Raw genomic sequence first — 27,486 nt, 5'->3', positions numbered from 1 at the left:
AAACCTCATGCTCTCATGCTCGCAGACCTGTTGTAAGTAGCTCGTGAACAAGCAAGCTCTTTGGATAGGTCATGGTTACCTAACTACGTCCTGCTTCCCACCAACCACACAGTTCACTCTGGGATCTCCTCCCTCAGAGCCTATCTGCCGAGAGCCTTTCCTCTGATACATCTGCTTGAGTCAGATTTTCTAAATGTGCCACCAAATGTCACAGAACCACAGGTGTCTCATGAATGCAGGTCCCTGAGGGCACTTCTCACGTGCCAACAGTCTTCCTCTCAGCCCTCCGCTTTCCATTTTTCCCAAAGACTTCCCATCTTGCCCAAAGGAAACCACGCTGCTTTCCATGCCTCTTCAATGCTGTATCTCATGGTCTTCCTATAGCTGATGGCAAGCCACAGCTCCCCCCTTCACCCCACCTTCCCTCCACCATCATAATCATCACCCTTTCTTGCTCTCAAATAAGAACCTGGACTCTTTTTGTGTTAAAAATTTTTCTGATGGTTATAGATAGTGCATAAAAGCAATGACAAATACAGAAAAATAACAGGAGTTTAGGATATCTTTCAAAGTCCTTGTCATGAATGTCGTCTTGCCCTGTCTGGGTGGTCCCTGGAAACCACCCCAATGGGCCTCTGGCTCTCTTCATCCGTTCCTTGCTCTCTCGGCCAGCAACTACCCCTCTAGATCCTGAAGACAACCTCTTTTCTATACAGGTTCATTTTATATGTGCAGTTAAGGCGGAACAGCAGCTACAGACACACAGAGATAGCTGGTAGAAGCCTAATGCCAGAATCCAAATTAGGTCCCCATATTGTGGTGGCTGTCAGTTTTAGGGATTCCATGTGGCTGAGAAATTTGATGCAGTGTCTCCTAAGTTCTCCTAAACTCTGAAATCCATGACTTCTGTTGTGTTACCCTCTGAGTCTAGTTACAGACCTAGACTCATTCAGTAAATACTATGGGAATTGACATATTGACAGGAGCAAAATATCTCCCCAAATTAAATAATGAAAGAATAATTAAACTACCTCTCAATTGTCGTCTCAAATCCACTTTAACTTGAGTTATAAACTTTCACGCTTTGATTTCATACCTTTCTATCTTTGCTCAAACTGTTTATTTTATCTGAAATGCCCTCTCACTAATTCCAAGTGCTCAAATCCTTTAAGACTCAACTACAACGTTTCTCGTCCGTGAAAGTTTTGTGGCTCCTTCTCTGTCTCAGACTCCCCTCCGCTAAACTCCTGCAGCACTTTAACTGTATATTTCCCAGCACTTATCTCTCTTAACTTCTCTCATGGTCCTTTCTCCATAGAGCACTTCCCTACTCTTCTACCCACTACAAGTGGCTTCAGGGAAGATTTATGCCTGACTCATCTTTGTATTCTCAACACCTATCATCATATTTTGCATACAGTAGTGCTCAATATTTCTGAAATAAATAAATGAATGAACATGGCAACTAAGACCGTAAGATCGACAAGTTTTCAGTGAAAGGGGGCATCAGATTGGGCTGCAGGAGTTGGGAAAGGTTTTCTGGATAAACTGGAATTTATGCAAGACAATGAAAGATTAATCATTTGAGCAAGTTAAAGGCACAAAAGCACTGCTGTAGGAATCTCTGCTCCCTTTATGTGGATGGGGCATTGGAAACAGTTAAGACAGTACAGTCGCCCCCTCAATTGGGGAGGATTACATTCCAAGACTTTCAGTGGATGCCTGAAACTGCGGATAGCACTGAACCCTCTATATACTATGTTTTTCCCTATACCTACCTATGATACAGTTTAACTTAGAAATTAGGCACAATAAGAGATTAACAACAATAACTAATAATAGAATAATTAGAACAATATACTGTAACAAAAGTTACCGTAGGTCTTAGCAATCTCAGTGTAAGATGTTTTTCTTTCCTTATTAAGTCAAGAACTTTCACTTTTCGCTTAAAGGAAGCACTTTACAGCTTCTCTTTGGCACATTCAAATTGCCAGTATCACTGCTCTTGTGCTTTGGGGCCATTTTTAAGTAAAATAAGGGTTACTTGAACACAAGCACTGTAATACCGAGACAGTCAATCTGACAACTGAGACTCCAAGTGACTAACAGGCAGGGAGTGTATACAGTGTGGATACACTAGAGAAAGGGGTGATTCACATCCTGGATGGGACAGAAAGGGATGGCATGAGATTTTATCACACTACTCAGAACAGAGCACAATTTAAAACTTACGAATTGCTTATTTTCAAAATTTTCCATTTAATATTTTCAGACCATGGTTGACTATGGGTAAGCGAAACCATGAAAACTGAAACAGCAGATAGGGAGACTACTGTACTGAAAACAGCTCAATAGAACTTGGCAGTTAGGAGGCACAGACCCTAGGAATAAGTAAGGCTAGACAAGAGGAGCACACCCCACAGAGATGCCATGTAACCCTACTGTACAGAGGTGAAGCTTACTTATCACCATGAAGATTCTAGGATGACCACTGGTCTGTGCGTCTAAGAAGCCCATCTTAAACAAGATCACCATGGGGATCCTAACTGAAGAGGTCCTCCTAGATTAGCACTCTTTGGAGTCCAGAATGAGTCCCAGGCTGCCCTTGCTAAGTGTTCATGACTCCCTGCTCTCAAGTTCTAACTAAACCCTTCATGCCTCTGGTGATGAAGACTCAATCAGGTCTCCTGATGTAGGTGTCTGGTCTGAAGTTCGTCCCTGAGGAAGGTGTCCAGCAGGAAGGTTGGATTCAGCAAGTGCGCTCATACTCATTCCAATAAAAACAGAAAGCAGACTTCATCCAAGGATGCCAGATGTTGGCAAAGTGGCCAGGCATAGGAGAGTCCCAGCTCTTTCCCTCACTTGATGTGTTAGCCGGAGCAAGACTCTCTTTCTCTTCTGAATCATCTGTGAAATAGGAGGTTTGACCTGCTTGGTAACAACTCAAGTGCCTTCTCCATTATCAGGGAACAGAAGGGGACTCTGGAGAATACTCACCTTGTTACAGGTACAGAAGGCAGAGAGGTTTTGGTGAAGGGAAATGAAGAAGGTGCGCCACTGTGTGGGCCCAGCCTCTGAGAACAAGGAAGGGTCCATAAATAAGAAAAGGAGTGAAAGAGAGATGAGATCACCTCTGCTGTGGGGCTCTATCCACTGCAGTGCCATCCCCTGGGGACCTCAAAAATTAGCCCTCCCAGGAGAGGTTGGGGGCTTGGGGAGCCACAGACTGATAAACAACCCCAAGCCTTTAATGAACCCAATAATGATGCTTCACAACTTTGTGATGCTTTTGATTTTCTCCAAAAGGCCTCACATCCAATTCCTTTCTCTACGTCTTATATTGGTTCCATGGGGGTTACTAGGGGGTGTTATTAATCCCATTTATCACACAAGGACAGGGAGGGCCAGAGAGTTTATCCATCTTCCCAGTCACCTATGAAGCTACTGGAGCTGGGACTCGACCAGGGTCCAGCCTGAGTGCTTTGCTCTCCCAGATTCTTGGCCCAAACAAGACCTCTGAGCAGAGAGCAGCCTTGCCTGGGGATGAGAGGAGGCACAAGAAAGGAGGCAAAGGGGAGAAGCATTCTGCAAACTCAGTTTCCCAATGACTCCTCAGGAAGGTAATACCTTCCTCCTCAGAGTCTTTTAGGGAAGACAACTGGGATTGCATCTTGGGGTCCCATAATGATTCTGGAAGTGGTACTAGGAGAACTGAGCTGTGTTAGGAGGGACCCCAGGGTCCCCAGGGATGTCATCCCCCTGTCAGATTGTCTAGGCCATGCTGTTAGATGTGGAGGGTCCTAGTGATGACATTAATGAACAGAGAATGTAGAGAAGTTGTCTAGACTCACCTCCCCCTCAATGTCCTCCTCCCTGTTCAAACAGTGACTCCCCACCATAATGGAGACCTTGCACTTCTCTAGCTGTGGGACCCCCAGCTCCTCATACTTGTCCAGGACAGCCTGGTGCAATATGAAAAGCATGGATGTGGTGTATAGTCAGACTAACTTTTCCAATTATTAGTGGTATGTCTTAGGACCAGCTACTGAACTCCTCTGGGCTTCAGTTCCCTCATCTGTGAAATGAGAACACTCTCTCTGACCATACACAGTCAGTCTGAGAATTAAATAAAATAACGCTCTTATAGTACTTGGTAGGGGATGAACAAATATGAATAATAATAAAATAACAAGCAATAGTATTTACTGCATTTTAGTGCATTGTCTTATATAATCCTCCCAATAACTCTTGGACATAGCTTCGTTATTTGCCCTACTTTGCAGAGGAGGAAACTGAAGCTCATGTCACTCGCCTGATGTTGTACATCTAGGGTGTAGCAGGAACTCAGACCCCTTAATTTGGTTTTAACAACTTTCTATAAAATTTTCCATCCCCTCTTCTTCCAACTCCTTCAAAACGCACCCGCTACCAATCATACACCAGTGTGATCTTGTGTCTGCCATCAAGACATATTCTGATATTGGTGCCAGCTTTTTCAGCTCTTTCATGATCAATTGTAGATGCCTCCACCTATAGAATATAAGCCAATTGGGAAAGAGTTAGTGACCGTATTGTCACCTTCAGATGCTTGCCATCTGTCTTACAATGTGCCTGGTATCTGTCATGCGGTGGGTGAGCCTGGGGCTCCACATCCAACTCATGCTCATCTGGTAACCCCAGGATTCAGCTCTGGACTCTAATTCTGGCTAAAAGCTGCCACCATTCACAGTATGACTCTCTTACTGTCCCACTAAGTGGCTCCTGCCAGCCCTGAAAGGCATCATAACATATCTTAAGGGTACGGTAATTAAGGTCATGTTGTATTTGAGCAAAATTAGAGAAATGAACCAAAAGAACAAACTAGGGAGTCTGGAAATAGTATGTGGAAATTTGATATGTGACATGGGTAAACATGTCAACAGGAAAAGAGAAATAGGATAAGGACAGGCCTTTCAATAAGCAATGCTAGGCAATGGGATGTCCACAGAAAAAAATGACACTAAATATCTTTCTCATTCCATACACAAAAATTAGATTTGGGTGGATGAGACACTTATATTGAAGAGCAAACATGTAAAGCCTTAAAAACAGTCTATGGAATATTTTCATGACCTTCCAGGAGGTCAGTCATCCTCAAAGAAGTCCTAAAAGCATTAATCATAAAAAAAAAAAAAAAGACTGAGAAACTTGCCTACATTAAAATTTAAAGCCTTTACTCATCATTGGACAAAAAATTTTAAGTGAAAAGTCAGCTACAGTTAGAAGAGATTTGCAGCACATATATCTTTTCTTAAGTATCCAAAATGTATGAAAAACTTCTACAATCAACAAGAAAAATACAAGGAACCCAAGCGAAAATAGGCAAAAGATGTGAACAGGGATTTCACAGAAGAGGAAATACAAACGGCCCATGAATTTAGGAAAGGAAGTTCAGCCCTATTCATAATCTATTAAATGCAAATTAAAATCACACTGGAGACACAATGTCACACTCGTTATATTGGTCTAAATGAAGAAATAAGGTAATAGCAAGTTTTGATGAGAATCTAGAGCAAGAAAAATTCTTATACACTGCTAGTAAAACCAAAAGATGGTACGAGCACTTTGGAAAATTGGAAAACAATTTGATTTTATCCTTTAAATCTGAAGACACACAAATTCCATTCCTTATTAGAGAAATTTTTGCACGTGTGAACCAGGGGATGTGTACAAGAGTATTCACAGAAGCAAAATACTTTGAAACAGAAAGAAATGATAGATTGTACTGTAGTCATACCATGCAATGCTAAACAGCCTTAAAAAATAAATGAGCAAGAGTTGTAGGCACAAATTTAATACTGAACGAAATAAACAAGTCAAAGAGCAATAACTGTTGAATGACTCCTTTCATATAAAGACCAAATATAATAATAAAATCTAGATGAGGGGAAGATGGGTGTTCACTGTATAATTATTTGAATGTTACTGTAAGCTTGAAAATTTTTGCAATAAAATGTCAGGGGAGAACAGTCTATCACTAAATAGAGGACCTGGCTAAATATCTTGCTATCAAATATACTAGTCTTCATAACCTTTGAACCCACTTATAGGAATCTGTTCTAAATATAGAAGAGCCACATGCATAAGGGGAAAATTTAAGTAACTTACATACCTACCAAGGGAATAATCAAGAAAACTTTATATTCACCACCTCTTTATTGAAACTCTCTCTTCCTTGACCCACTGTGAGTCTGGAGTTGGGGCTGAGGCGAATGGCACCAGAAGATGAGATTCCCTCTGATATTCTATCCAGTGTCTTTGGACTTGGGCATGTCAGCTCTCTCTGACCTCTTCTGGGAGGCTCTACCATCCCTCATGCAAATTGACTTCAGTAGGACCCTCCTGTCGTTGCCATATTTGTCAGTTCTAAGGTGAAGTAACTTTCATTCTCAAGCTGAGAATACCACTGCATATGCAATATTGTTACGTTAGTGTTTTATTTATGAAATACATTAAAAATGGTACTCATGGGCAAAGTATTATAAATCAAATAAAAAATAAGAAGAGAGACATCGTAGACATTTTCAGCTCTTTCAGAATGTCTAGGCATTGTAGCAAGGGCATCCTGTTGAGTAAAATCTGTATGACTATGGCACTTAAGTAAATGTCATCATCATCATCATCATCAGTCCCAATGTAAATTAAATGGTATAAAAACTCAAGCAGGGGCCAGCCCCGTGGCCAAGTGGTTAAGTTCGCGTGCTCCGCTGTGGTGGCCCAGTGTTTCATCAGTTCGAATCCTGGACATGACACCAATCATCAAACCATGCTGAGGTGGCATCCCACATGCCACAACCAGAAGGACCCACAACTAAAAATATACAGCTATGTACTGGGGGGCTTTGGGGAGAAAAAGGAAAAAAATAAAATCTTAATTAAAAAAACAAAACCTCAAGCAAATTTTCTTCCTTCCCACTACCTAATCTTTATTACATGAGAGCTTTGAATAGTCACACATTTACATAATGAATCTTTTTTTCTTTTCCTTCACAGTTAACTGAGTTAAAATACTTCTGTTAACAAACAAGGCAACAGGCCTTGAAGCTGGTTAAAACTCCCCTCAAAACAAGAATAGAGGCAAGAAATATGATGAATATAGTTGGAGGATATGAGGAATACATGTTTCCCCTATCCTTTATATAACATGTAAGTAATTAAGTATTTTGTTCTTTTGTCATGAGGTAACAAGAAATCTAGTTTGGTTTCTTTTTCACTGAAGAAAATTAGCTCTGAGCTAACATCTGTGACAACCTTCCTCTACTTTTGGTATGTGGGTCACTGCCACAGAATGGCTGATGAGTGGTGTAGGTCTGCGGTGGGACCTGAACCCACAGACCCAGGCCATCAAAGCAGAGTGCACCAAACCCAACTCTATGCCATGGGGCCAGCCCCAGGAATCTAGTTTTGAGAATGGAGAATATCAATGGATGAGACAAGATCTTTGCACAAATTGGGGTAGAAACTACTCAGGACATAGGACAAAAATCAGAGATGGAGAGACTTGATTGCATTATTGTTTATAAAAGTGAAAAATTGGAAACTAAATACCCAATGGTTAATTAAGTTTTGGAACATGCAAAAGTCATTGTAAAATTTTGAAGAATAATACATTACACGAAGCTCAAAATATAAAGATAGTTTTAAAAAAGCTGATAATAAAATTTTAATCAATATCATGGCTTTTTGTAAACAAACAAAAAAAGTATTGTCTCTGTGTGTGTGCACATGCATATGCACAGTGATTAGGAGATAACTACTTATTAAGGCCTGTCTTCTTTATGAGGTGTTAAGCTTCATGTGGGCAGGTACCATGTCTGTCTTGGTCACATTGCCTGGCAAATAACACCTTCCTCAATTAATAGTTGCTAAATAAATGAATGGCATTTCCCCATCTCCTTTAAGTAAGCTGAGAAGGAGCATCTGGTTTGGACAATGAGGAACTCTGGATACTCATTTCCTCCCCTCCTTTCAGTAGATTAGCCAGAAGTTGGCTTATCAGCTCAATGGAAGAATGGACTGATCACCAAGGCTGAGCTCTGCTGGAGGCTCCCCCGTTTAACAAGCTTACTTCTTCATCCAGGAGGCACTGGCTGTTAGGCAGTTGCCTAGATGTTTCCACTCCCACATCCACTTCCTATAAATATGTAGAGAGTTTGTGGGGAATTGAATCCCTCTCTACCAAAAACCTTGCCATACTGTATTCAGTCTAGTGATGTTCATGTTTAGCCCCACTCCATGTGGGAAAGGGAGAGTTCAGGGGATCATTGTGCTCTGCTTCTTCTCTGCTTGTGAGCTCTTCCACAATAAGACATGTGGTTCTATGTGTGTGCCTTTTGTACACTAGTGGGAAGCATGATACATTCAGTTTTGTGCATGTTGAGCTTGCGGTTCCTGTGGGACGTTCATGTAGAAATATCCAACATAGTTAGGTATTAGGTTCAACAGCTTAGTGCCTTAGATGGAGATAAAAATTGAGGCCCAGCAGCATGCATTGCCTTTAGATTGCTGTGGGAGTATAGAGGAAGGGCACCTAACCCAGCCCCCAGGGCTCATGGACAGTTTCCTGGAAGAGAGGAGACCTGTGTTGGGTCTTCAAGGATAGAGTTTCCTGGGTTAACAGGGTGTGAGAAAAGGAGACTTTCCAGGTAGAGAAGGCAGGCTTTGTCATGTCAGGAGGGAAATGTGCAATAATGGGCTCCATTTGGGCTCTGTAATCTAGAGGTTCCCTTTCATGGACAGCTGTCAACAGAAATCTCAATTCATCCTAATTCTCTGATAACTTCTCCTTGGCCTATGACGGCCTTGAGCCACTGTAAGGCTCCTCAATGGATCCTGCAAGGAGCTTCTCCCAAACTTGCTAACAAAAGTCAGTGGGAAAGCTTTATTAATTAACAAGGAATTGTTTTTGATGCCTAAAGCCACCTTCAGGAGTTAGCAAAAGTAGGGTGATCCTGGTCTAGAAGATACTCCAAATCTTGACTCTTCTTTATGGTGTTGGGGGCATAAGGCTGGAAAACATTAAAGGTCAGGATATTATAGGGTCTGGATCACGCTGCAGGAGCAGAGAAAAGGCAAGCGTTTGAGACTGGAAGAGAAACCAGGTTTGAGGATGGTTAAAGTGAGCTGCGATGGGAGATGTGAGGTGACCTCATGAGATGATGGGGGGACACTGCTCCAGGGGTGAGACAGGTGCAAATCCTGCCCCAGGCTCCTCCCTCCTCTCAGTCCCATGCTGTAGGCAAGGCTAGGAAGTCAGAAGTCACTGCCCTCCCCTCCCAAGATGATGGGCTGGACTAACCCAAAGCCCCAACTCCATCCCCAATACTGTGTGACCTTCACTGCATGTTAAGACTTTCTGAGATTCCTTTCAACTCTGTAAAACGCTGATAAGAGCGCAAGTTCATAGTAAGTGCTCAGAAACAATTTTGTTAAATAAATGAAGGAATTTTGCTATATCCATAAAGGTCATACTTGGAAACATTTTAAGAAAATTTAAAACATTTTAAAGGTTCCAGAGATTATTTTGTCTGTGGCAAAGGCAAGTATTTATCTGGCTCAGGCTCCCGCTGGAAGGTGCTAATTTCTGAGGCCTCCAGGGGTTACAACGGGGCGGGGGGGAAAATCCCATCATGAAAATTATGTCAGCCAAGTTGTTTGTCTCTTTGTCCCTTTGTTCTTTATAAGCTCTTCCCTTGTGTGGGCCTCTGAGCTGGAGTGACTACCCCTCGTCTTTGCCCAAAAAGTGTCCTTCCCTTTGTGTGGGTGAGTGTCATCCCAAGACCGCACTCTCACAACTTGGTTTCAAGTGAGGTTGAACATCCAAGTGGAGTTTATCTTCTGGGCTCTGGAATAGCTACTCTCTTCCCCCAAAAAATATTGTGTGGGCCTTAGGTGCTTGAACGCTAGAAGTAAGAGATAGAAAGGAGTCAGCAATGACTGAAGTTTCAAGCCTTTCCAACTGGGAAGATGGTAAGGCTGTTACCAAAATACTTAAGTCAAGAGCAGATTGAGAAAGAAGGCGGCTAGTGCAGATCTGGAGAGACTGAGTTTGAGGTGATGGTCAGAACAACATGCCCGTGGAGAAAAAGCCAGACCGTTAGATAGTGGTTGACCCATTGTGGACTTGGAGGACATTATTCTCAACGTTAATCATCAGAAAATGTCTTCCTCTGCTCACGCCTTTTGCCCCTTGGGGAACTCCAACTTCAGCCTTTTCCTGTTCAGGGTACACTCCATGTAAATAACTTAAATACCCAGCCCTCAGTCAGGTTGAGGCAGATAACTGTGTATTTTGTTAGTGTGACCACTTCGGAGCTGGGGAAGGGAAAGCATTCTCTACTGATCATGTGTGAGCAGGTCACGGCACTGTAACAGACTCTGCCCTTATCTGGTCACCAGGTCCATGATAACATGTGTGTTGGATTATGTGCAATTAGAGCCAGGAGACAGAAGAGCAAGAAGCTAAGTGATGGTGGAATTGCAGGCAGAGGGAATTCAGGGTCTGGGTATCTGTTTGTCCAGCTGTGTGAGAGAGCTCAGCTGAGTACCCGGTGAGGCAGCTCAACTGGGTATCCACTAAACCCACTGGGAGCTTAAGCCTGGAAACTCATCCTGCTCAAAAGCTCTTTTTACATTTTTCTTATTCATTAAAAGATCAGTACTTTGGAGCCCAAATTTCCCAGATTCTGTTTGGAGAAACGCAATATCATCTTACTATTTAGAAAATCTAGAAGTCTAGTAGTCCCCAGCTATGGAGCTGGAGATGTCCTCAATGATATCTCCTCATTTAGTTTCACTGTTTTCATTTCATTCCACTCTTTTTCTGAAAAGTCCAGACCTCATGGCTTCACAGGTTAATCTGTTAATAGTCTGGGCAATAGGAGGCATCTCATTACTGCCTTCGCATATGATGACACATGTACGTGGAAACGGCAGGGACACAGGCTGTGGGGGAGCATGCTTTCCTGTCCCCTTGCCCTGAAGCCTCCATTTCATCCTGTAGGATCCTCTGTACCCAAATTACGGCCATGCCACCATCTGCAGGCTTGGAGTTTTCTTCTTGGAATTTTGGTCTCAGGAAAATAATCTTTCCCTTTAACTTTCAAGTGTTACATTGGTTGCCCTTTTTATGTCAATTCATCTATCTCTGTTTGATCCTATCCAATGCCACGATTATTGCCCATTAAGAGTTAAATTTATCAAGTCTTTTCCTACTATGTTTCAGTTTTTAGCTTCTAGTTAAATTTTACGTATCCTTCCATCCCAGCCCTCTCCTGGACATTGCTGCACTTTGTGGTTGCTATCAAGGTCTCATTCTCCTTTTACCACCATTGGCACCTTCTAGCTTTGCTCACTTCTACTGCTCGTGGATGGAGCCTCAGGAAATGACTCCGAGGTCACCGAGTTTGTCCTGCTGGGCCTAACGGAGACTCCAGCCCTACAGCCCATCCTCTTCGTCATCTTCCTTCTTGCTTATGCAGTTACTGTTGGTGGCAATTCCAGCATCCTGGCTGCCATCCTTGCTGAACCCAAACTCCACACCCCCATGTACTTCTTCCTAGGGAACTTGTCCCTGCTGGATGTTGGGTGCATCAGCGTCACTGTCCCCGCCATGCTGAGGCACTTCATGTCCCATAACAGAGGCATTCCCTATCAGGCCTGCCTCTCCCAGCTCTTCTTCTTCCACCTCCTGGCTGGGGTGGACTGCTTCCTCCTGACTGTCATGGCCTATGACCGCTATCTGGCCATCTGCCAGCCCCTCACCTATAGCACCCGCATGAGCTGGGGAATCCAGCAAGCCCTGGTGGCTATGTCTTGTGTCTTTTCCTTCACCAATGCACTGACCCAAACTGTTGCCTTATCTACTCTTAAATTTTGTGGCCCCAATGTGATCAATCACTTCTACTGTGACCTCCCACAGCTCTTCCAGCTCTCCTGCTCCAGCATCCAACTCAATGAGCAGTTGCTCTTTGCAGCAGCAGCCTTCATGGGTGTTGCCCCCTTAATCCTCATCACTGTGTCCTATGCACACGTGGTAGCCGCAGTCCTGCGAATCCGCTCTCCTGAGGGCAGGAAGAAAGCCTTCTCCACGTGTGGCTCCCACCTCACTGTGGTGGGCATCTTCTATGGGACAGGAGTATTCAGCTACATGAGACTGGGCTCAGTGGAGGCTTCAGACAAGGACAAGGGGATTGGCATCCTCAACACTGTCATCAGCCCCATGCTGAACCCACTCATCTACAGCCTCCGGAACCCTGATGTGCAGGGCGCACTGCGGCAGGTGCTCACCAGGAGACAGCCCCCCAAGTGAAATCCCTGCCTCTGGTCTTAATGAATGTCATGGACCACTTATTGCTTCCAAGAGGTATTGTGACTAGTGCAAATGGTATGACGAAATTGGATCAGTGACTGGCTTAGAAAGGAAAGTACAATAAAAATGATAATAGCTATTACTTATATGGTGATTACCACATGCCAGGCTACTGTTCGAAGTGACTGAAATGTATTAACCCATTTAATCCTCATAACAACCCTGTGTGGTAGATACAGATTTACAAATTATGGGTTAGGAAACTGAACCTCAGAGAGGTTAAGTAACTTGCCCAAAGTTACACAGCTAACGAATGTCAGAGATGGGATTTGAACCTAGGCAGGCTACATCTTTAACTATTGCCTCTCAAGAGTAATAAATCATTTCAAGTAGGAAGGGCATCTGTAAGGTGGGGTGGACGGATGAGCAACAAAGAAGGGGAAAAAAAAGGAAGTTCAATGTTATGGGGAACAGCTATTTGAATGAAATCGTATATGAATTAAGCTGTTTTGTTCCTTTAACAAAGTTACAGTTTATTTCAGAGCAATTGGTAGAAGTTGAGAGGAAATTGCTGGAGGCTTATTTCAACAAATAAACCAACAAAAAGAGAACATATTTTAAAACCCAAATCTGAAGAAATAGGCACTGTTTGAAAAAAATGAGGTGGAGTATCTTCATATTGGACCAACAATTACAAAAACTATGTGTAATAAAGTTAATTAGAGTAAGAGATTTGGCTCATTTGGAAAATGAATGACTGAATGGAGATCAGAGATCTTGACTGACTCTCTGCTGTGAACCTGAACCAGCACTCTCCCTCTGCATTGCTGTAAGGAGGACGACACTTCATCGATTCAATTCATAGCTTTAAAAAGCTTTTTACATAATGCAATAAAAATGCATGCTTATTATAAATTTAGAAAGTGCAAAAAAATTAAAATTACCCCTAAGTTTACCATTCAGAAATAACCATTATTGGCATTTAGCATAAAACTGCTAAATTTTTTATATCTAATATATATTTGTAAAAATATAATTATTCTATACCTAAGCTCTGTAACCTGCTTTTTTCACTTAATGATGTAGGTGAGCATCTTTCCACAACACTAAATATGGATCTTCCTCATCTTTTTCTATGACTGCATAGTATTCCTTTGAGTGAATGGAAGAAAATGAATTTAACAACCCTCTATAAGTAAATCTGGGTGCGTTCGAATAATCTCATTGTGCGGAGCGCTGCCATGAGCATCCTTGTAGATTCATCTGTGCACACTCTTGTAATTATTTGCCAATGATAAATCCCCATGACTGAAGTTCCTAGATCAAAGGATATGACCTTTTTCGAAACACTTGAAAACATATTGCCAATTTGCTATTCAGAAAAAGTTAAACAAATTGACATTTCCATAATCACTATTTCTCTCCCCAAAGCCCCAGCACATAGTTGTATATCCTAGTTGCAAGTCATTCTGGTTCTTCTATGTGGGATGCCACCACAGCATGGCTTGATGGAGCACTGTGTAGTTCTGCACCCAGGATCCGAACCGGTGAATCCCAGGCCGCAGAAGCAGAGCATGCAAACTTAACCACTCATCCATGGGGCCAGCTCTCATAGTCACTTTTATCTTTGCCAATATGATAGGCCAAATGCTATAACTCAGTGCTCCTTTAATTCTAAATTAGTTAATCCTAGTAAAGTTAAATATATATGTATAAACACACACACACTAAGACAAACATCTTAGAAATATATACATAAATTTGGAAATACTCTTAACTTATTAATGACATTAATTCTTCATCTCATGAATATTGCAAATGTGATGCTCTCTTTTGCCATACAGAAGTTTTAAATATATACATGGTCAAATTACTTAATCTTTTCTTCTGTAAGGTATTGGTATCTGGTTTTAGTGTTATGCCAGAAAGAATCTTTTTTATTTTTGAATGGATAGATTTATTGATTCTTTCCCCACTGATGTGAAATGATGCCTTTGCCATCTGCTAAGTATCCTTCTAGTTTGGGATCTGTTGTTGGACTCTCTTTTGCAGCACTGCACTTTTTAATCACTATGGTATTACGACACAAATTAATATGCAGTTGTTATGGTTCTTCTTGTTACTCTTCTTTCCCTAGCATTGCTGTGTCCCAGCCTTACCCATTCCTGCAGCTGCTTACTCTCCTACAATCCTCCTTCCAGATTAATTTTAAAAATCTGTTTGTAAAATTCTACCAATGTAGTATCAATGTACAAATTTAGGAAGACTTGACACCTTTGAATTATTGATTTTCCATTCTGGAACAAGGTATATCTCTTCAATTACTCAATTCTTCTTTTATAGTGTAAGAGATTTTTTTTAAAAACAAACATTAAGACCATGTGAGACAGAAAGTTGAACTTCCCTTGCCAGGAGGCAGATTTAACCAGAGTGATTCATGAGGCCAAGAAGGCAAGTTCTCCAGGTAGGGGCAGGGAGAATTTGCTCGTTCTGCAGCAACCAGCTGCAGAGAATCTCTGAAACTTCCACATACCACTTGGAAAAGATCCTATGTGTATTTACTGTTCTGATAATTAGGAACATCTGCACTTAGAAAAGCAATGGAATGGAACTATTTTGGAGTGTTTTACAGAGTTCAGCTAAAAGACCCCTAGCTGTATCCAGAGCACAGAAGTGTAGTTTACAATATTTGAAAATAAAAATCATCAGATTTCCCATGGTTTCCAGCTCCTGTTGTAAAATGAAATCTGTCAACAGTGGACTCACATTCTTATTCATCAGTGATCACCTAGGGCTAAGTTTCTATGACCCTCTTTGCAGAAGGTGAGTACTCTCCAGTTAACCAAAGTCTTCCACCTGACCACTTCATCTGCCTGCCCCTTTTAGGCATTTGAGTTTGTCATCCCTGATCTAGACATTTGAAGATCTAGTCTTTGGGACATTTGACACTATTGGAAAAATATTTTATCTTAACCTATGTTTGTTTCCTAGAATTTTCTGGTTCTATCTGAACCCTAAACTTACAATATAGAAAACTTATACTCGCATGTAAAAGGTACTCTACTACTAATGGGATGAATCACTGCCTCATTATAAAGAAGATGGTCTCAATAGTTATGCATTATCTAGGGAGAGACAAGAGGTACAGACGTCGCTAAATTGGAACTGTCACAAAACTGGACTTGACATATTTCTCTAAAAGCATAATTCTATTAAATCATTAACTGATTCAAAAAGCATTCATTGAGCACTTAAAATGTAACAGGAATAATACTCAGTATTAGGATGAAGAGAAGAATAAAACACAAACTCTGGCTTCAAGGTGATTCCTTGATATTAAAGGGAGCAAAAAAGGCCACATTACAGAAACAAATACAGGTGCTGTGTGACAGATGGTTTCCATGCACAGTGAGGATAAAGAGAAGTCTTTCTGGCAAAGAAATGATGATACTGAGAAAAGACATCTGGAAGAGATGGAGATTGAGCCATTAAAAGATGAGTGGACATGTGCCAAGTTCACTAGGAAGGAAGTCATCCCAGGCAGAGTGTGACCTCTTCCAAGGCCCTGTGAGAGGGGTGATGGGAGTAGGAGAGTGTTGCAGTGGGACTGTAGAGTGAAAGAGAAGTCAGGAAATGAAGACCACAGATGAAAACCGCTCCTTGGAGACGTTCAGCTGTAACTGGAAGAAGGGAAGCGCCAAGGCAGCCAATGGAGAAACAGAAGATTAAGGGAGATTTGGATTTTGTTTTAGTTTTGTTTGAAGACGAGAAGAGCTGCATGTTTGTATGCTGGCACACAAACACCAACAAAAATGGAGAAGTTTAAGATGTCCACGAAAAAGGAGATATTTGGTAGAGTGAGATACGAAAGAAAGTGAGAAAAATGAAACAATTATAAGAGAAAAGATTGATTTTCTATATACTGACATATTTCTTGATTAAGAGAAAGTATTCAATGAAGTATTTATTGAGGAATATAGTAGAATATAATAACTAAGTGCTGCAGTCTAGGTAATTTTCACCCCTCAGTCATTTTTTTTCCGCTAGCCAATTATTTTGTTAACAATTGATTTGTTCCATTGTTAATAATGTCTATTTGCTGTACTGGCTTAACACCTGCCTTCAAGGAATTTATAATACACAGAAAATTATAATAAAACATATTAATTACAATTATAGAGTTACATACAGCTTATAAAGCCCAGAGAATTAACAACCACTTACCTACAGAATCTGCAAGCGTTGAAAATCAGGCCTGATTACCTTGCAATACTCATATAAGGTTTAACTTAATAAATTTATACAAAAGTTCCTTTTGTTTATTTAATTGCCCAACAAATGTTTATTGGAGTCCTACTAAATGTCCAACTTTATACTGGACAATAAGTTACAAAGAGAAAAAGTCAGTCTCTACCCTCAAAGAATCCAGTCTGTTATGGCAAAGTGCTGTAGCAATGTTAGCTATCAATATAGAATCATTATTTTCAGGTATCTGATTTGAGATCTCTGTCGGCATTATTGTCAGATGCATAAATTTCTCTCTTGAAGGCTAGCATGAAAACTGTAAAAAAGGTGTAGATTTAGGCATATACAAATACCACTAAATGTAGTAACAATAATTCCTTACATGCAAGTAGTACTTCCCAGTTCACAAAAACACTTTCATGTCTAGCATCTTATTTGATGTTAAGACATCCCTGTTCAACCTACAGTGTAGAGATCATTATTATTCCTCATTTTACAAAGGAAAAACCTGAGTACAATAGGACACAGTTGCTTGCTCAAGGTCACAGTGTCAGAACAAATCCTAGAATTTAACACATTTGAAATCTGGAAGCTGTTTCCAAGGATGAGTAGAATATTTTAAATAATTTTGAATGAAGTTGCATACAGGCATTACAATTGTTTGCAATAAATTCTACTAGAAAAATATTATCATATTTTTCTTTAATAAAGATGCATCTATTTCAAACCTAGAACCAAACAATATACTCAATGGCAAAACTCTAGAAGTGTGTCCTCTAAACTCAAGGCCAAAGCAAACATGCTCATTACTGTTGTAATAATCTACACAACTAAATTGTGATTTCAGTAGTTTGAGAAATTTTGCTAATTTAATAAGGCATACTGAATTATCTCACTCACATGAATGATTTTATCTGCCCTGATGACTCCTCATTTCCAAACTTCGGATGCACTTATTCATCAGTCTAATGGATGTTTTTACGTGCATTGCAAACCAAACATATCATGATCAAACTCGTCTTCTCACCAGCCTTTCTCATCTTCTGATATCTGGTCATTTATATACCATCATCTGATCACCTAAGAATTAAAACTAGAGGTCATCAGTTCTTTCCTTGACCCTGTTAGCATCCTTGACCATCCCATTCAGCAGGCATCTGTGAGCCAATAAAAATGAGCTGGAAAGCGTTCACAAATGATTGGAGTTCTGACACCTACTCTTCCTCATTGCCTCTCTGTTCTCTCTCTGATCACATCCCACATAGTTTTAAACTTTCTTACTCTGAAATTGGCCTTTCTCCTGCCTCTGGTCCCTGAGATTGGTGCTTAGCTTTGGGTCTCTAATGTTAGAACCTCAGTTTTTCTCTGTGCCTTTCCACACCCCAACCCATCCCTGCTCTAGGTCAGGTTTTGAGATGCCCAACCTTGTCCTTTTGCCTCATCTTGCTATCCAGACCCCTCTTTCAAGAGGACCACACAGAATTCTTGGTTGTTGTGTAGGGTATGTCTCACAATCCTTACACTAGGATATGAGAACTACAGGATGACACTGGTTCTATAAGGGTCAGGGATCTCAAGTCACTGACCATGAACTGACTGGAATAGCCCAGTGCTTTGGAATGAGTACTGAAAAGGCCTCAGGAATAAAGAAAGTATGGACCAGGCCTAGATTTAGCATGCCCTGTTATGAATTTGGCACAAAGCAGCCCCTTGTTGGTAAGAAATACATTTAGCCACCATCTTCCCTGATTAGTATATAGGAAACATCATCAGATGACCAGTGTACTACCCAGTGGTTCTTGATATCCTTCAACTGGAAACTTATTAGTATATCATCTCTTAGTGCAGCCAAACCCTATATCTCACTTATTGGTGCCATAATTTCTATTAATAAATCCCTGAAGCTTCCATTCTGTGTGCCTTATTTGCACATATTTATCCTGTTTAAAAATCATGGACAGGTAGGGGCTGGCCCCATGGCTGAGTGGTTGGGTTTGCATGCTCCACTGCAGGCGGCCCAGTGTTTTGTTGGTTCGAATCCTGGGCACGGACATGGCACTCTCATCAAGCCACACTGGGGCAGCGTCCCACATATCACAACTAGAAGGACCTACAACGAAGAATATACAACTATGTACCAGGGGGCTTTGGGGAGAAAAAGGAAAAACAATAAAATCTTTAAGAAAAAAAAATCATGGACAGGAAAATTGCCCACAGGGAGTGTCCAAACAGAAGGCAGCAGAGTTTCTTATTTTGTAAGAGTACCACGTAGGGCCTCTGATCTGATATGATAACTTTATCACCTGAAACAGAATTAGTGCAAAGAAAAACACACTTGGACACACTGTAATCAAACTACTAAACACCAAAGATAAAGATAAAGTCTTGAAGGCAGTCAGAGAAAATGAAACATTACATATAGAAGAACAAAGATAAGAATGACAATAGACTTCTTATTCGAGAACATGCAAGCAAGAAGAAAATGGAGTCATATCTTTAAAATATTGAGAGGAAAAAGCTGTCAAACCACAATACTATATCCAGCCAAAATATCTTTCGAAAATGAAAGTGAAATAAGGATTTCATCAGAGAAGAAAAAGCTAAAATACTTTATCACTAGCAGATTTACAGTATAAAAAAATGTTAAAGGAAGTTCTTGAGGCAGGAGGATGATACCAGATGGTATTCAGGAACATAAATTGGCTCATCATTCCAAAATCAACCAATTTAATTCACCATGTCAGCTGACTAAGCATGAAAAATCGTATGATCATCTCAGTAGATTCAGAAAAAGCATTTGTCAAAATTCAACATTCATTCATGATGAAAACTCACATGAAACTAGGAATAGAAGGTAACTTTACCAACTTGATAAAGGATATCTACCAAGAACTTAGAGATAACGCCACAGTTAATGGAGAAGACTGAATGTGTTGCCTCTAAGATCAGAAACAAGACAAGGATGTTGGAATTCACAATTTTTATTTAACATTGTGCTTGAAGTGCTAGCCAGTGCAATATGACAAGAAAAATAAAAGTCATACAGCTTGGAAAGAGGATGTAAAAGTGTCCTTATTCATGATGACATGATCTTCTTTGTTGAGAATCCCAAACAATCTACAAAAAGCTATTAGAACTAATAGGTGAGTTTAGTAAGGTCAGAGTATAAAAGATCAATACAGAGTATACAATAGAGACTATACAAAAATCAATTATATTTCACTATAACGGAAAAAAATTCATATTAAAACAATACTATTTACAACACATTAAAAAACATGAAATAAGGATAAATGAAAAAAATATGTGTGAGACCTATACACTGAAAACTACAAAATGCTGCAGAGAAAAATATTTAAAGACTTTAACGAATGAAGAAATAATTATGTTCCTGAATAAAAAGACTCAATATTGTTATGATGTCAGTTCTTCCCCAATTCATCTATAGCCTTCGCATATGTTTTATAGAAATTGGCAAGCTGATTCTAAATTTTATATGAAAAAATAAAGGACCTATAATAGCCAGAATAATTTTGAAAAAAGAAAAACTAATTTAGGGGACTAAATTTCAAGACTTATTATTAAGCCACAACAATCAAGATAGTGTGTATTGGTATAAGAACAAACATATAGATCAATGGAACAGAATAGAGTCCAGAAGTAGACCCACACATATATGGGTTGATTTTATATATACACCAGTTGATTTTTGTCAAAGGTGCCAAGTTAATTCAAAGGAAATATGTAGTCTTTTCAACAAATGGTGCTGAAACAACTGTACAGACATATGGGAAAAAAATATCCTCAACTCTTATCTTGCACCATATGAAAAACTAATTCAAAATGGATCATAGATCTAAATGTAAGAGCTAAAACTATAAAACTTCTAGAAAAAAATAGGAGAAACATCTTTGTGATTTTGAATTAGGCAAAGTGTTGGAGGAGGTAATCAAGAGGACATGACTTCTGGTTGACCCACGAGCTGGACTCAGGCAATCAGAGGTTCCTCACCCCTTCCCCTGTCCTTGGATTGTACACCCTGCCTATACGTTCTCACAGTGGGAGCTGTTCCAAGGATGCAGCCTTGAGAGAGTAAGGTGTTGTTGAGACCATCTGGATGGCATAAGTGACTGAACCCAGTTAAGACTTCTATATAAACTTTTAAGATTCTAGCGAGTAGATGTGGAGATATATTCATCTTGCAGCCGTCCAAGACAAGCCTCATAAGTTCCCTTGCTTATTACAACTGCCACTTGCCAATCTGGAGTGGTCTTCCTCTTTCTTTGATCTCTCCTTACCCTCCATGTATGGGGTCAATTTTCAAATGTCCAATGACTGCTTAGATAAGATACAAAAAACATGAATCATAAAGGGAAAAATTGATAAATTAGATATCATCAAAATGTAAAATGTCAGGTATTCAAAGGACACTGTTAAAAATTGAAAATACAAGACACAGAATGGAGAAAAATTTGTGAAACATTTATCTAATTATAGTCTAGGATCCAGAATACATAAATAACTCTTACAATTCAGTAAGAAGTAGAAAAACAACCCAATTTTTGGAGGGATGAGGAGCAAAATATTTAAACAAACACTTCATCACAGACATACAGATGGTGAACAAGCACATGAAAAGATGCTCAGTATCACAAAGGAAATACAAAGCTAAGCCACAATGAGATACTACTACATAACTAATAGAATGGTTAATATTAAAAAGACTGGTGGTATTAAGTGTTGCTGAGCAACTGGCAATCTCATACATTGCTGGTAAGAATGCAAAATGGTACAGCCACTTTGGAAAACAGTTTGACAGTTCCTTATAAAATTAAACATCCATTTATATCAAGTTTAGCAGTTACATTACCAGGTATCTTCCAAGGAGAAATGAAGACATATATCCACACAAAGAACTGTTTGCATGTATATATCATAGCTTTATTTGTAATGGCTAAAATCTGGAAACAACCCAAATGTTCATGAACTATTGAATAGCTAAACAAATTGCTATACATCCATACAATGGGAAACCACTCAGTGGAAAAAAGACTGAACTACTAGTATAGCCAACATGCCTGAGCCTCAAAAGGATTATGCTAGTTGAATGAATCCAATTATAAAAAGTCTACATACCATATGATTCCATTTATATGAGACTATATTTCATACAAAATGCAAAACCATAGGGACAGAAATCAGATCAGCGGTTGCTGTGGGCTATAGTGTGGAGAGGAGATTGCCTACAAAGGAGAAGAAGGGAACTTTTTGGAGTGGTTGAAATGTTCCAAATATTGATGGAGGTATTAGATACATAACTGCATACTTTTATCAAAACTCATCAAACTTTACAATTAAAACTGTACCTTATTTAACCAAGCTTTTTAAAGTTATACCTTAAAAATCCCAGTGTGAAAAATAAATGAGAGGAAAAGTACCAGAATCAGCTTATCTGGAGCCCAGGCTGAGCTCCATCATGGATCCACTTTCTGGCCTTGGCATCATCCAAGCCCTCTGGATCTCATTTTTCCCATCTTTAATATAGTGACTCTATCTTTCCTCCTTCCTCTGAGACATTAGGAGCCTGGAATGATGTCACAAATCTAATATTTCTTTAATAGAATCCAAAATATTAGGCAGATGAGAGAAATCCTTAAGGGCTGAGGTTGTTTATCTGCCTTGGACTTCTTGTACAATCCCTGGGAGAGTTAATTTTTAGGGCTTCTAGGTGCTTGTTAATTCCCAAAGGGAAAGAGCACCAAGACAGGCTTTCTCAGCACCTGTCTCACTCCCTATTTATAAGCCTTTTGGAGACGGGCCACCTTGGGTCAGCTTAGCACTCACTCCCCTCCCTAAAAGAAATCCCACCCAAGAGCTCTACCCAGAGTGTTCAGAGAAAGGTAAGTTCCTCATGAGCCTTCCCACTGCTCCAGAACTCCGAATTCCTTTCCTTCATGTGTAAGGGTGGGTGAAGGAGACTCATGATCTTCATATGGCTCTTTCCTTGTTGATAGAAGAGTAAAGGGCTGAATGATACTTGGATTGAGGGTGTGGTAGTGAAATATAACGGTGAGGTTTTCCATTCCGAATGACTAGAAGAATGAAGGACAGAGCTGACAAATAGAGGGAAGTCAGAAGGGAGCTGATAGGGATAAAGAGCGGGGAAATGAAGAGAGCCTGGAGAGAGCCAAGGGGGCTATTTAAATTGATTGGGGCAGCAGAATCAATATTTACAGAATCTTATAACTCTAAGTAAACCTAGAGATAATGCAGTACAGCCTTTCATATTACAGAAGGGAAATGGATGGATGGATGGATGGATGGGTGGGTGGATAGATAAATAGATAGATAGATAGATAGATAGATAGATAGATAGATAGATAGATAGATAGATGTAAACAACAAGATAATGGCAAAGGGCTTGGGAGACAGCAGGGGTTGTCAGAAAAAGAACAAGTTCTCCATTCAGAAAAAACTCTGACATACGTGGACTCAAACAAATTAACTTTTTTAAGCCTCGCTTTTCTCATTAGTAAAATGATTGCTAGTCTTCAAGAATTTTTGTAGTTTAAATGGAGTAACACATAATGGAGTTAAATGGAGTGATATACCTGACAAAAAGTTTATATTCAAGTAAAGATTAGCTTCCTATTCTCTTTTTCTTTTCCTTCCTCTCTCCCTCCCTTCTTTTCATCTTTTTTGGATTGGATGAGGTAATACATAAAAGTAACTTGGATGGAAAGTGCTTGATAAATGTTTCCTGTCACCAGCTGTCACTCTGAATCCACCACCTCCAGGGAACACTCTCATATTATGCCTATGCTGACTTCAAATGGGACATTTTGCTGAGCCTCCCAAGCATTTAGGGAGGGATTGCCTGGAACAAACTCATAAGAGAAGAAATTTATCTTCTCCAACCATGGAACAGGAAGACACGAGCTATGAGGAAGGGATCATCATGTTAAGGTGTGGGCTTGGGGAGTCAGATAGTCCCAGGTTTGAGAGACCAGCTCCGCCAAGAGTCTACAATCCTGGACTACTTATTTATTTCCAAACCTGAGTCCTGAGTACCTAGACATCATAGTAGTTACCTCGCAGAGTTTTGTGAGAATTAAATGAGAAAATAAATATAAAGTACTTAGTACAATACTCACAGTTTACACTTTTGAAATGTTGTTAGTCTATTCTTGAATTGCCTGTGTGTCTTCAGCTTTCAGCCTCTGTACTTCTGTACTTCGGTCTGCTTCTCGCTCCTCTCTTGGCTCACTGTCTCGTGTCTCTTCTTGATTTCATGAGATCCTGTCCTCCCAAGCTTCTTCATGTTGCTGTGCTTCTATATCATGCATTCTGGAAACTCATCCATTCATTTATGTGTTGAACTAGTCAGAGCTGCTAGTCAGTCACTATACACTGATGCCACCTTAATAGCTGTTAAAACACAGAAACACTCCATACCGTACTGGTAAATAACCACTGCCCTGGGTCCCCAGAGTAGTTCCCTCTGCTTTACCTCCTTCGCTGGAATCTCTGGGATCTCAACCTGAACCAGCAATTAAAGGGTTAATGTCTGGTATTGTCAGAGCCTCCAGGAGCCTGCTCAAGCTCTAGGCTCATATCCTTTCCTATGGGTAGGTCCCGATGCCATATTACCCTAGCATTGGGATTAAGTGCCTACTATGTGTCTCCCTCCCTTTTGGCAGGTCCAAGTCTTCTCCCACTATAGCTCTCAGCAGTGGCCTATGGAGCCAGGTTCCTGGGGGAACAGGACAACTGTCACTGAGTTCGTCCTTCTTGGCCTAACAGAGAACGTAAGACTGCAACCCATCCTTTTTGCTGTCTTCCTTTGCGCCTATGTGGTCACAGTCGGAGGCAACTTCAGCATCCTGGCTGCCATCTTGGTGGAGCCCAAACTCCACACTCCTATGTACTACTTCCTGGGGAACCTGTCTCTGCTGGACATTGGATGCATCACTGTCACTGTTCCTCCCATGCTGGCATGTCTCCTGGCCCACCATTGCAGAGTTCCCTATGCTGCCTGCATTTCACAGCTCTTTTTTTTCCACCTCCTGGCGGGTGTAGACTGTCACCTCTTGACAGCCATGGCCTATGACCGCTACCTGGCCATCTGCCAGCCCCTCACCTACAGCACCCGCATGAGCCGTGTAGTTCAGGGTGCCCTGGTCGGCATTTGCTGCACTGTCTCCTTCATCAATGCTCTGACTCACACAGTGGCTGTGTCCGTGCTTGATTTCTGTGGCCCTAATGTGGTCAACCACTTCTACTGCGACCTCCCACCTCTTTTCCAGCTCTCCTGCTCCAGCATTCACCTCAATGGGCAGCTGCTCTTTGTAGGGGCCACCTTCATGGGGGTGATTCCCATGATCCTTATCTCAGCCTCCTATGCCCATGTCGCAGCTGCAGTACTACGCATCCGCTCAGCCGAGGGGAGGAAGAAGGCATTCTCCACGTGTGGCTCCCACCTCACCGTGGTCTGTATCTTTTACGGAACTGGCTTCTTCAGTTACATGCGTTTGGGCTCAGTGTCAGCCTCAGACAAGGACAAGGGGATTGGGATCCTCAATACTATCCTCAGCCCCATGCTGAACCCAGTCATCTACAGCCTCCGGAACCCTGATGTGCAGGGTGCCCTGAAGAGGGTGCTAACAGGAAAGAGGCCCCCAGAGTGAGAAGGCAGGGGCAACAAGATGCTCCTCCCTCTTTGAGCATCCCTTGGCTTTCTTATGCTGAGGACCTGGATGTGGGCAGGCGGATATTCAGGGGTGTGTTCAGTGATGGGAGGAAAGCAGATACTGTGGGCCAGGGTATAATGTGGTTTTCCATGGCTTGGCTGAAGCTTAGGGACAAGAGTATCTACGTTGCTGATGCATTAAAGACAGATGGGAGGAAATTATAACATGGGTCAAGAAATGGGACACAAATCAGCTATTTTGTATTTTTTTAATTTGATGACTGTTCAATTGAAATATATTTAAAATGTTAATGAAAATAAAGTGCTTTCCTCCCCCCGCGTCCCCCCCTCCACCGCCTTTAAGATAAAATAGATTTGTACCAGAGTATGGGGTCTGATTATGGGGTAAGAGATTCTTCTTCAGGAAATAAACCTAGGATTGTGAAGTTAAACTGACATACCCTAGGAGCAGGGTGTTGGGACCCGTCAGAGCACCCTGCCAGCATCTTCTTCAGAGCAGCATTACTTCTCAGAGCAGTAACACTGGTTACTGAAACCAGTGTCCCCATCCTGACTAACGGTCAGTGGGAACAACATATTTTCGTGTCACTGCATGAGCTAACTCTCATAACCCCTCCACCAAAAAACGTGAGAACATATCGTCATATGTTTCATGAGAAGAAGCATTCAGAATAGTAAGTTTTATTTTTAATGGCAAAATACACTGAATTGGCATTCCATTTAATATATATGTACAGATAATTAGTAAAGGTGGGGAGATTGTTAAGGAAGGGAAAATAGAGGGAGATATTGTTTGCAATTTACCAATGAGTGAGTCCTAGAAACCAAGATTTTACCAAAAGGGTGAAACTAAGGCAATCCAGAGAGGAATGGTCAATAGAATGATAGGCAATTTCATGTGCTATTGTGGCCATTTCTAGAATATTTTCTGTGAACCATGTCAGATACTTCCTGGCCAAGAAGCTGGAAGTCTGAGAAGAGTGACCTTACCTGACATGCTTATTAATTGATTAAGGGGGGCATCATGGAGCCCTTAAGGTGTCTGGGAATGTTTCCCAGTCAAACGCACGTATCTACAGTCATTCTCCAAATCCAGCCACCCACCAGGACCACTGAGTGTTCTCTAAGACTTTCACACCTGCACTCTTGTCTTCTTGAAAACAGCAGCCTCCCATACAGGCCCACTGGGGCTCCTGCAACAGCCTCTGAGCCTTATGCCCCCCTCCACTCAGTGCTGCCCACACTGCCCAATGAACCCCCTGAAGCAATGTCTGTCCCACATCATTCCATCCTCCAAAGGCCACTAATTATTTTCTGATTGCCACCAGATCACATCCAGACCTTCATCAGGTGTGCACAGCCTCCATCATTTCTTCCTGACCTCTCCACTCAATCTTTATCTCTCAACCACAGCCTCTCCCTCAGGGTGGGCTTTTCCTTGCCAGGTAACTCACGCACCCATTTGCTTCATTCACTGTTCTCAACCTCCTCTGAAAGACTGTGGCCCGCACAGCAAGCCACCATCATAATCTTTTCTGTATTCTCTGCAGCTTCTTTTGCTCTCCCCAACTAGATTATAAGCTCCCTAAAGATAGGGATCATGTTTTATACTATACTGTGTCCTCCAAATGCACGGCATAGTGCTGAGTACATAAAGCCGTCTTGTGGATTAGTTAATCAACTGATAATGGAAAGCATGACCTATGAAAAGAAATTTGTGTTCTACAGGAAGGTCAGTGAAACTGCTAGGTATTTTCAAAATACCATAAATGGCCCAATATTGGGAAAGTATAACGATATAAAGGGAAAAGAAAAAAAAAAGAGAAACCTTCATCTGATGAACTAAAGATGATCATTGAGTTTGATGTAACAGGGAGATTTCCTGACTTTGCATGTGAACTGTGACATCCTGTCTCCTCAAAACTAAGAGAAACTGTAGAATATTTAGTTACCAAAAGCTGCGCATAGAGCACCAGGGTGCAAAATCCTGTAACATCCAAAGACTGTGATCCATTCAGTTTGGAGCACATTACTGAGGTGGGATAATAATAATAAACGAGTGGTCAAAAGTTATGACAAAGTGTTTGTCTTTCTTTAATTCATGATCTGAAGGGAATAGTTCTTAACTCTGCTATACAAAGATGAGTAATTGATGTTTCATGTTTTAAACATTTTAATAAAA

The 27,486-nt window shown here is 41.0% G+C and overlaps 2 protein-coding genes across 2 annotated transcripts; both read left to right on the top strand.

The window, feature by feature from the left end:
- The first annotated feature begins 9,167 nt into the window (after positions 1-9,167).
- Positions 9,168-12,349, top strand: LOC106821942 (putative olfactory receptor 3A4). Its single transcript, XM_044745146.1, has 2 exons — positions 9,168-9,176; positions 11,384-12,349. The coding sequence occupies exons 1-2, from the start codon at positions 9,168-9,170 to the stop codon at positions 12,347-12,349; spliced, it is 975 nt and encodes a 324-aa protein (XP_044601081.1).
- An 11,984-nt stretch (positions 12,350-24,333) lies between these two features.
- LOC106821941 (olfactory receptor 3A10) lies at positions 24,334-25,281 on the top strand. The gene has a single exon (XM_014826844.1). The coding sequence runs from the start codon at positions 24,334-24,336 to the stop codon at positions 25,279-25,281; it is 948 nt and encodes a 315-aa protein (XP_014682330.1).
- The last annotated feature ends 2,205 nt before the right edge of the window (positions 25,282-27,486 follow it).

The sequence above is a fragment of the Equus asinus genome, chromosome 13 (genome assembly GCF_041296235.1).
Source record: "Equus asinus isolate D_3611 breed Donkey chromosome 13, EquAss-T2T_v2, whole genome shotgun sequence".
Taxonomy (NCBI): Eukaryota; Metazoa; Chordata; class Mammalia; order Perissodactyla; family Equidae; genus Equus; species Equus asinus.
The sequence above is the reverse complement of the archived record's forward strand: the minus strand, read 5'-3'. Positions and strand labels throughout refer to the sequence as shown.